The sequence below is a fragment of the Telmatherina bonti genome (genome assembly GCF_933228915.1).
Source record: "Telmatherina bonti genome assembly, chromosome: 6".
Taxonomy (NCBI): Eukaryota; Metazoa; Chordata; class Actinopteri; order Atheriniformes; family Telmatherinidae; genus Telmatherina; species Telmatherina bonti.
Window position 1 is genome coordinate 5,752,994 of NC_136624.1, and position 10,998 is coordinate 5,763,991.

Below are 10,998 nucleotides of genomic sequence, written 5' to 3' on the forward strand. Positions count from 1 at the left end.
GCAGAAAAAGCTGAGCATCATCTGCATAGAAATAAACCTGTCTGCTGAGACTCATGTAAACAGAGGACAGAAGGGGATCAAGAACAAAACCCTGTGGGACACCACAGAGCCGAGATGAACCAGGACGTCAAATTATTCAGAGAAATAACCGTGAAAAGTGGAGTGTCGAGTTTTTGATCAGAACAGGACTGAAAACGATGGAGGACGATGTTGTGGTCGACAGAATCTATGGTGGAAGGACAAGAAGGAAAATGGAAGACGGTTGTTCTCTGACTCAGCAGCAATTCGTCGCCGACTGTTTGTGTATCTCTGAGGCCAGATTGGATTCAACAAACTGTTATCATGCAGAAATGTCACCAGCTGTGCAGAGACTTCTTCCAGAACCTTGGTTTAGACTCCTGAAGCTTCATTTTACAGCAGCATTCTGCTTTACTGCAACAAGTCACATGCTAGCAACTGGATATCAACACACTTTGGTCATATACATCATCATGGGGTTCAAAAACCTAAGAAGCAATGATCGGAAGTAAAAAGGGAAAGACAGAGGAAGCAGCCAGGAGAAAAGACATCAGACTTTTCCTGGCTGGAGAGATCTCAGAGAAGAGACGGGACGTAGATTATGTCGGATTGCTTGTCATTAGGCTGCAGCTCACTGCGATGATGTGAGAAAGTTCAGTTGTGGTGGTTTAACGGTTAAAGTTCTGGGTGTTTTTAGTCCAGCCTGAACTGTAACACAGAAACTTTAGATTTCATCATGTTAACGTGAATTTTCCAACTTTTCATTTCTTCTCATTTCCTTTCTGGCTTTCAGACCTTCTGCAAACGTCGTTGACTCTGTTTCTGATTCCTTTGACTGTCGGACTCGTTTCTTAGGAGACAGTCTGAGAAACTGATCCTCCTCCTTGTGTTTCCATCCAGGTTGGACAATAAGAGCAGCGTGACGGAGTTATCTGAAGGTCTGATGTGCAGCAGCTAGCTGAAGAATAACCCCCCCACCCGATCCCTCCCCAGATCCCTGTCTGAGCAACTCTGTCTCTGTCTGAGACGTTCTGCTCTTCCAGCCGCTTGTGACGGAGGCCTGACGGGGGCGTGACCTCCTGCTGAGGACTGACTGGTTGATGACGCGTCTGCAGATGTCCGACTCAGCTGAGGATCTTTAACAGTTTGGTAAAAAGAGAGGAAGAGACGCCTCATGAAAGAGAAAAAACCAGATAAGTACCAGTAAAACCAGTAGGATGAATGAGAGTTTTCTACTGGTTTTCAGCACTTTTCCTTTTTGTTCACTTTTATTTTATCATGTAAAAGTTTAAAATCAGCAGCAATGAATCTGACGTTTTACTGTAAATACTGGAATTATTCCACATTTTTATACGTTTATCTGAAATGTTTTTCATTCTGGAAGTCCGAACTGGGACTGAAGTTTCACATCAGCTTCAGCTGGAATTTCCTGCTTTTCAGCTTCTTCCTTCACATGATTCAAAACAATGTTTATGCATCTGTTGCTTTTTAATAAAAACCCTGGAAATAAATCAAACTGCAGTAAAAGCAGAAGAAAAAACAAACTGATGTGAGTGAAAAATGTTCACAACGTCACCGATTAAAGCATAAAGTCAAGATGGAGAGAATAAAAAATATTAGAAAATAAAATATAATAAAAGCATCTTCTACAGGATTTAATTGTTTCATTATCATCGCATCAAGTTACATGATGGAAATTAAATTCCGAACTGTATCATATTAATATCACACACAGATACATAAATATATGGATGTGTGATATTAATACGATACAGTTTGGAATTAAACAAATTAAATGATTTAAAAAAAAAAGTTTAAGTTAAGATAATAAATAGTTACTGTGCCATAAATAGTTAATGTGGTTAATTTAGAGATTTTCCTGTTTCTATATTATTATTATTATTATTATTATTATTATTATTTAATATATATAATATATAATAATAATAATATTTTATTGTTATTACGTTATTATTATTATTATTATTATTATTATTATTATTATTATTATTATTTAAAAAAAGAAGAAACTGATTAAAGTCTTTTTAAGGAGATTTAAGTCATTTTTTCTCTAAATGAATCATATGAAGCATATTGCTGAGTGTCTTTTTATAAACAGTCTCGGTTCTCTGCTGGTTTTCTGTTTGCAGACGTGGATCCTGCAGAACCGGGTCGGTCCACCAGCCCGTGGCACGAGGAGCTGCGTGGGTCAGGGACGTGAAATCCAGCAGAAAAGACACAAACATGTTATAAATTCAGATTATTTGACTCTTTTTGACTCTCATGAGCCGAAAGTCAAACTTTCTACATGATCCAATGAACTGCTGCTTACTCATAAACACACCATGACGTCGTTTAGAAACGCAAATTCGCATATGTGTGTGTGTGTGTGTGTGTGTGTGTGTGTGTGTGTGTGTGTGTGTGTGTGTGTATGTAACTGCAAGTCTCTTCATTTTGCTTCTGGGTTTATAATAAACTGAGGATAAAACTTTATTTCTGCTTGTTTGCAGTTTTATGTTTAATTTTCTTCTTTGCTGCGTGGATCTAAACAGAACCCTGAAACTGGTCCAGAAAACCCGGTTCTGCCGCAGTCAGCAGAACCAGGTCTTTCTGCGTCCTACAGAAAGATCCGGCGCAGTTTCATTTACAGCTTATTAAGTAGAAACTGCGCAACTTGGGTCAGATGTCCCTTCTGGTTTACAGGACTCTGACTGAAGGACGGGCCTGCAGAGCTGGGTTGGAAAACCTGCGCGTGCTCAACATTTTCACACCTTTCTTCCTGCAGAAACATTCTCCATCATTAGTTTACAGGTTTTTCTGACAGCTGGTTAAAATTTAATTCTTCCAGTTTTACTTTTCACCCTAAATGCCTTTTTTCTCTTTTTATTTCCACCTTTCTTCCAGCCAGGAGGCAACATTGCGGACATTTCAGCCAGACTGCGCCGTTTTGCGCCACAGAGCGGACTTTGGCGCAGACTGAACTGATCCGGATCCAGCGGGAACTTCTGCTTTATGAGAAGGTGTAAAAAGATGCACGTGAACGCGCTGGCTGGTTGTTTACAGAGCGCGTGCTGTGATGCTTTCCTGTTTAAAAAGGCGCAAAACAAACTTTTCTCTTCTCGTTTTCCCTGCATTTTTTTTATATTTGGGGAAAAAAATTAACATTTTGGGTCTAAAACATGAAACAGATTTAACAGTCCAGATTTTCCTGAACGAGGTGAGAGAATTATTTACAGATGATTAGAAATCTGTTTAAAGATTAATATTAATGAATAATTCGTAAAAGAAAAACATTATTATTATTATTATTATTATTATTATTATCATCATAATCATTATCATTATTATTATTATTATTATTATTATTATTATTATTATTATTATATTCTTTTAAAATCCTTATCATTCAGACTCTGTGTCCGTTAAATAAATAAATTTATATCTAAAATATCAGAAGGAGGAAAACATTTATGCTATAAAAATAGTTTTAGTTTCATCAATTTGTTCGTTTTTCCCCAATATTTTAAAAACTAATGTTTTAAATCAAAGTTCATATTGAACAGATTTGATCCACAGCTTCAGATGAAACATAAAAATAACGTGAAACTCTGAAATGAAGGTTTTTAGATGAAATCTGCTGAAACGATGCAGTTAAATCAGATTCAGAGCAGATCTGGGTGTTTCCTGAGCAGAATCAGGTCCCTGAACGCCTCAGTGGAGCGGCGCGTGAACACGCGTGTCTCCGCGTGCGCGTGATAAATGACGAGAAGTAGTGAAAATATATTTAATAATTAAACAAAGTTACAGAAAAGAAAAACCTGCTGCAGAGAGTCCAGGTCCTTCAAGTCCTCCTCGAGTTCATGGATCAGACCCGAAACGGATCCAGCTCGTCCAAAGCTTCTAGTCCCACATCCGAGTCCAAGTCAGTCCGGGTCCAGGTCCGTCTGAATCCAGGCTCTGAGTCCAGGACAGTTTCAATCCGGGCTGAGTCCGGGTCAGTCCTCCTGGGGGGTCTCTGAGTGGGAACCGGATCCTTCGGTCTCCGCGGATCTTTCCTGCTCAGAAAGCTGCTCGCTGCTCGGGATGGAGTTCTTCTTTGGACGGCCTTTGGGCTTCGTGGGAGACTCCAGACCTCCTCCTTGTAAGACCTGCAGAGTCAGTGATGAGATCTGGATCAGAATCCACATTTTCCGACACGATGAAGGTCAAAACGTTTCAACTTTTTTTTTTTTTTTTTTTTTTTTTTTAACTTATTTTAACTAAAAACTTAAAAGAGACACAAAATGTCTGCGAAGCAAAAGAAACTTTATTTTTAACCCCTTTTAACACAAACGACCCACATTTCACGCAGACCTGACGGTCCTAAGTCAGTATTTAGCAGCTGAACATCACGAATCTTTCTGTGTTTTTATTTACTTCCAGGCTTTGCTGGATTTCCTTAAATAAATCCACCCACTGGTGAACATCCCACGCAAACCAAACCCACAAACGAAGGAGAAAAGCGGGAATTCATTCAAGAAAAAAACGAGAAAATATTTACAAATATCAGGAAAAATAACTATTAAACTTACGATTTTCTTCCACTTCATCCTCCTGTTCTGGTACCAAGTCTTCACCTGCAGCTGGCTGAGACCCAGAGACTCCGCCAGGTCGATTCTGGAGGCAGAACAGCTCAATAAAGATCAATAATTCACTTTTTACCAGCAGACTTTTACCAGCAAAACCTGCATTTTAGTCTGAATTTCACGAATTATTTAAAACACTCAGCGACACGTCTTCTTCTTCTTCTACGTCTTCCTCTTTACTTCTTTTTATTATTACAATGAAAATAATTTTTATAATTATTATACTAGTAGTAGTAATAATAGTAGTAGTATACTTATTTAAAATAAAATAAAACTAAGAACGTGTATCGTAGTGAAATGACGACAGTCATGCAGGTGAATCAGGTGAAGGTGTGAGCGTGTGCGCATGTGCGCGTGCTCCGGACGCACCTGTCCGGGGTGGATAGGTACTTCTGCTTCTCGAAGCGCTTCTCCAGACCCATCAGCTGCAGCTCGGTGAACACGGTCCGGCTCCGGCGGCCCTTCTTGGTCTTGCCGCCTCCGTCGGCTCCGTGCTCCATCTTCCCGCGGAGATGCAGGTCCAGCGGCAGGTGGTGGGACCCGGAGCCGACCTGCAGGCCGGGGGCCGCGCTCAGGAGCGGGGGCCCCAGCGAGCAGGACAGGGGCGACATGGGGAACTTCAGCAGGCTGGTCTGGTCGGCTTTCAGCACTGCGGGATGTGGGAGAAACAAGCTGAGGATTATTCACACAACTTCCAGAAAAATCACTGATTTTAGCTGCTGGACTCACTGGACCGGTCTGTGGAGCCAGTTCTGATTTTATCATCATCATCATCATCATCATCATCATCATCATCATCATCATCATTATCATTTTAAATCGCTGTGAAACCATTTGAGTGTTTATTGTAAGAAATAATATCTTACAAAGATATTTTCTCTGATAGAAAATTATTATATTTTCTGCATGAAACAGAAATAAAGTTTTAAAAATGTATTATCTTCAGTCAGAAAATAAATCAGATTAATTAAGTCTGGATGAATCCGATGGTTTCAGAGAAATAAAAGGTTTTCATCAAGCAAAGCAGATCAGTTTAAAAACACAGATACTACTACCACCACGACTACTACTGCTACTGATGATGATAATAATAATAATAATAATAATAATAATAATAATAATAATAATAATAATAATAATAATAATAATCCCTGCGACCCTTCATCGGACTAAGCGGTTAGGATAATGAATGAATAATAATAAGAATAAGAATAAGAATAAGAATAAGAATAAGAATAAGAATAAGAATAAGAATAATAAAGATTATATCGTGTTTGTCGGGAAAATTGTCTTAAATTCTCCTTCTGGATGGTTACATTTTTTTTATATTAAAATTCTTATTTTAAACAGCAAAAATATTGGAATAAAATGTGCTTAATCAGCGTTTCAGGCGCGCGCTTCGTCGGTATTAAATAAGATTTTTATTTTCAGCTTCGCTTTAGCTTTTTGTTGATCTCATCTGGTCCGGTATTTTCTCCTTTTTTAAGTTTATTGCAGATATTGTATGTTTTTATTAACATCCTTATTTCTTTCTTTTTACCCACTTTTACTTTTGAATCCAGAATTTATATTTAATTCTGTTCTGTAACAAAATCTGAAATGAGATAACTAAAAGGAAGAAGTATTTCTGATGTTTACAGATTAAAATGGGACATTAAGGTGTAAACGGGGAATAAAGTGGATTCTTTCGGACCCCCCCCCCCCCCCCCCCCCCCCATCTCACCCAGCTGGCTGTGGAAGGGCCGGCCGGACAGAAGAGCCTGAACACCGAACTTGAGCAGATCTCCTCCCGGCTTGTGCTCCGGATGGTCCGTAAGGATCTCCTCGATCATGAAGCTCCGGTACCGGTGCGTCCTGTGATCCGGATGGACTTCCGGAGGATAGAAATGCGCTCCCATGTCCAGAGGATGCTGCATGATCTCGGCCCCGCGCGCGCACCGGTTACCAGTTGGCCGAACCAGAACTCATATTCCCACCGCGAGTCCGAAGTCCGGGTCCGGGTTCAGGTTTGGTCCTCTGTCGGTCCTCAGAGGAGATCCCACCACCAGTTGCTCCTGTTGAGGAGAAAAACCTGCGTAGAAACTAAATCCCCCAGAATCCACCCGCGTGCCCAGGGTGGGACTACTTTTCAGTCGCGCGGAGAGTCACCTTGGCAATGAGCTGAAGATGAAGGTTTAGGTTTTAAGAATCTCTTCGTGGCTCCTCCTCCTGTCCCGGTTTGCCTCCTCTCGGACTTTCATGCAAAGCTGGACTTTGTCCTGCAGATTTATGCAAACCGGAAGGAAATAAAGATGCGGGACGAGGAAGGACCGCGCGAGGAACTTTTTATTTCACGCGTTTAATGATGAAGAGAAGCGCGAGACTCCAGACTGACGGATACTTCATACTGAAAAGTCTCGTTTTCAGTCAGATTTTACTTACAGCAAAGTCTTCCGAGGAAAAAGTAAAATAGCAATGAAGTAACACAGCAATGAGTAAATAATACTATGAATGAGTATAGTAATACAGGAATGAGTATGGAAATACTAGGAATAAGTAAAGTAATACAGGAATGAGTATAGAAATACTAGGAATGAATAAAGTAATACTAGGAATGAGTATCGTAATACTAAGAATGAGTAAAGTAAGACAGGAATGAGTACGATATTACTAGGAATGAGTAAAGTAATAAAGGAATGGGTAAAGTAATACAGGAATGAGTATAGTAATACTTGGACTGCATAACGTAATACTAAGAATGAGTATAGTAATACTAGGAATGAGTATAGTAATACTAGGAATGAGTAAAGTAATAAAGGAATGAGTATAGTAATACTAGGAATGAATAAAGTAATACTAGGAATGAGTAAAGTAATACTAGAAACGAGTATAGTAATACTAAGCATGTGTATAGTAATACTAAAAATGAGTAAAGTCATACTAGGAACGAGTAAAGCAATACAGGAATGAGTATAGTAATACTAAGAAAGAGTATAGTAATGCTAGGAATGAGTAAAGTAATGCAGGAATACGCATAGTAATACTAGGAATGAGTATAATAATACTTGGCATGAGTAAAGTAATACTAAGAATGAGTATAGTTACGCAAGGTATGAATAAAGTAATACAAAAATGAGTATAGTAATACTAGGAATGAGTGAAGTAATCCTAAAGTAATCCTCTGAATGAGTAAAGTAATATGTGGTGAGGAATTATTCAACAGTAGAAGGTAAAAGGTGAAACTGAACGGTTCTCCAGGTGTTTAATAGAGATGTTATTAGAGATGTTACCTGCTACCAGGTAATTATCTCAGGAAGCCATCAGCCAATGATGATATATATATATATATATATATATATATATATATATATATATATATATATATATATATATATATATATATATATATATATATATATATATGGGTGTATGTATATATATATATATATATATATATATATATATATATTCATCTCTAATAACATCTCTATTAAACACCTCTATTAAACACCTGGAGAACCGCTCAGTTACCTTCTACTGTTGTCCTCGATGAACAAGATGTGCTTCTTCTTCCAGCTCTGGGTGTGTGCTGACTGAGCCCCACTGCTGGATTTCAGCTCCCTCTAGTGGTCACTTCTGAGACAGCAACCTGTCAGCTGTTTCCTCCCATTAGAGCCGAGCGGTTCTCATTGCAGCATGCGAGGAATACCAGGCGGTATTCTGGGAAAATAAAAAAGGAAGACTGCTGATGATGCTGAGGAGAGAAATGCATCAGAAAACTGTAGAAGCTGGAATCTATCCTCCAACTGGATGTTTAACAGCTGGAACAGCTGGGATCAAGTACTAGAGAACAGAATAAATCTGAGTTTTATCTATCTATCTATCTATCTATCTATCTATCTATCTATCTATCTATCTATCTATCTATCTTTGCAGATGACCTGAAGATATATTTGTTTTTACATGAAGGTTCCGTCTCATTCAGTCCGCCACACCTGGACGACATTAAACTGTGGATGTCTGTGGACATTAACAGTGCTCTGAGCCTTTGTCCTCTAACGCTGACAGTATATATACTGACAGTTATCAAGCTTGTCAAACACACCGTGATGCTTCATCAAGAAGACACGGTGAAGAAGCAGAATAAAAGGCGTAGAGAAGGGAAAAGACACGACGACTGTTTTTTACTGGCTGGAGAGCTCAGAGTGCAGCTGGGAGGAAGTTGTTCTGTTAGCTGTGAAAAGAAGATGCTCATGTTCTGTTTCGTCTTTTACAGGAGAGAGCTGAGCTGATAAACTGGTGACTTTATTTCAGTGAAGCGAGCAGGACGAGGAAATCTGCATCACATCAGTTAAAAAATACAAGTCTTCTTTTTTTAGTTTATTTATTTTATTTTTATTCACTGCAAAACTGCCAGTTAGATTTTTTTTTTTTTTAAAGTCATGAAAAACTTAATATGTCAAGAAATGTACTTCAATAAAAACACAACTACATAAATATTTGTTTTAAATATCATCTGTTTTACTGTAGTTTTATATGAATTCCTCTTTATTTACTTTTCCATTTCAATGTGTAATTATTTTTATTTCTTTTATTTTTCCCACTTTTACAGTTTTTATTTTCCTTTAACATCCATTCTGTGTGTATGTCCCCAACGTAATTTATTTTTGTACCACTTGAGCTGTTTCTGCTGGTAAAACTTCTAAAAATATTCATTAAATATCTGGATTTTGAAAAGTTGGGTAATGTTAAATGTTTATAAAAAAGCTGCTTCGTGTACTTTTAGCTGCAAGTGAAAAATACAATGAAGTGGTTAAATCCACCACCGAATGACCAGGACGGGACAACTCTGGGAATATTCAGTGGAAAAGGGTTTAATTTGACCTGATCTGAGATACATGGATTCAATTTATAATCTCAGTTTAAGCAGACATCAGACAGTAAGATTGGAATTTTATTTTTCCTTTTGCATCCTGAGTTGCTTTTATTGGTTGTATGTGTTTATTCATGAACAGAATATGAAATTGTTGTTGGTCTGAGTTTACACATTGCATAAGTCTTAAACAGAAAGACAGATGAGAGAGAAAACTCCTGAAAGGCGTATTTGGACAAAACTTGGATTAAATATTAGAAATGGAAACTGGAAATGAAAGTAAAAAACCATTACAAAAAGTCCCTTTATTGTTTAATGAATTAATTTTATTTTGATATATTCATGATTTTATGAACGGTAATTTTTCTTTCTTTTTTTCTGCATTTACCTCGAGGTAACAGTGAGGCGGAAAATGTCCATGGAAATGATTAGAAAACTCCTTTTTTCTTTTGAAAAATGACCTTATCTCTAATAAAAAAAAATCTATATGGAAAAATTTAAATGGTTTTAATTTAATTATATATAAACACCTTTCTTTATTTACTTTCCATTTTATTTATTCATCTATATTTTATTTTTCCCTCTTGTATAGTTTTATTGCTGTATTTATGTCTATATTATTTTCCTTTAATATCTTCATTTTCTCTGTTTGTCCCCAAAATTATTTTTCCTCTGCAACTGAGAAATAATCTATGTAGATACTGGATTTTACTCTTGTCTGAATGTTTTGCACTAAATTAACTAGTTACTCATTATATTCTGCCTTGTCCAGAAAAAAGTAAGTCATTGACAATCAGGCTAAAAAACCAAAAACAAAAATAAAGAAAAAATTTGAGACTGGTCAGGTTTTTCAGACACTGTACAGCCAATCATTTGCTGCCATTCAGAGTGCCTGAAATTTTTTATATAACGTCATATATAACATTTTTAAATTTATGGCAACAAAAATAAAACTTTAGCTGTACAATATTTGGCGCCATTTGTTTGATTTATGATCAAACGAATAGCCTTTAATAACCGCTTCAAACTTTTATTAAAATTTTCACAAAGATAAAAAAAAAAAAATTAATATCGTTTTAAAGTCAAACTAAAACATTTTAAAATTAAAAAAGCAAATATCAGTTACAGTTGTGCTCATATTTATTCATACCCTTTCACTAAAGAAGGGAAAAAAACATCTGCCTGTAAAATAAGCTGAAATTGAAAAAAAGTAATAATAACTAAAAAAAATTATTAAAATCATTACATTATTTTATAATTCTGGTTCAATAGAAATATTTTTGAAAGGCAGACAAATAAGATAATTTATTAAATATTACATCACTCATAACCTAATATTTAGTTGAACAATCCTTTAATATTTCCGCTACAGTCAGGTGTTTTCTGTTCCTCTCAGTCAGACTTCTGCACCTGTTGACAGGTATTTTGTCCCACTGTTCAACAGAAAAGGCTCTAATTTGTCCAGGACACATTTGTTTGTTTGTTGTTTTTTTTTCCTTTCTT

The 10,998-nt window shown here is 36.9% G+C and overlaps 1 protein-coding gene across 1 annotated transcript; it reads right to left on the minus strand.

Moving 5' to 3' along the window:
• Positions 1-4,013: 4,013 nt before the first annotated feature.
• Positions 4,014-6,559, minus strand: barx1 (BARX homeobox 1; the record flags this gene model as incomplete). The annotated part of the gene is made up of 4 exons (XM_079242845.1): positions 4,014-4,166; positions 4,590-4,674; positions 5,013-5,292; positions 6,367-6,559. 4 exons carry the CDS (start codon positions 6,557-6,559, stop codon positions 4,014-4,016), a joined length of 711 nt encoding a protein of 236 aa, XP_079098971.1.
• Positions 6,560-10,998: the final 4,439 nt, after the last annotated feature.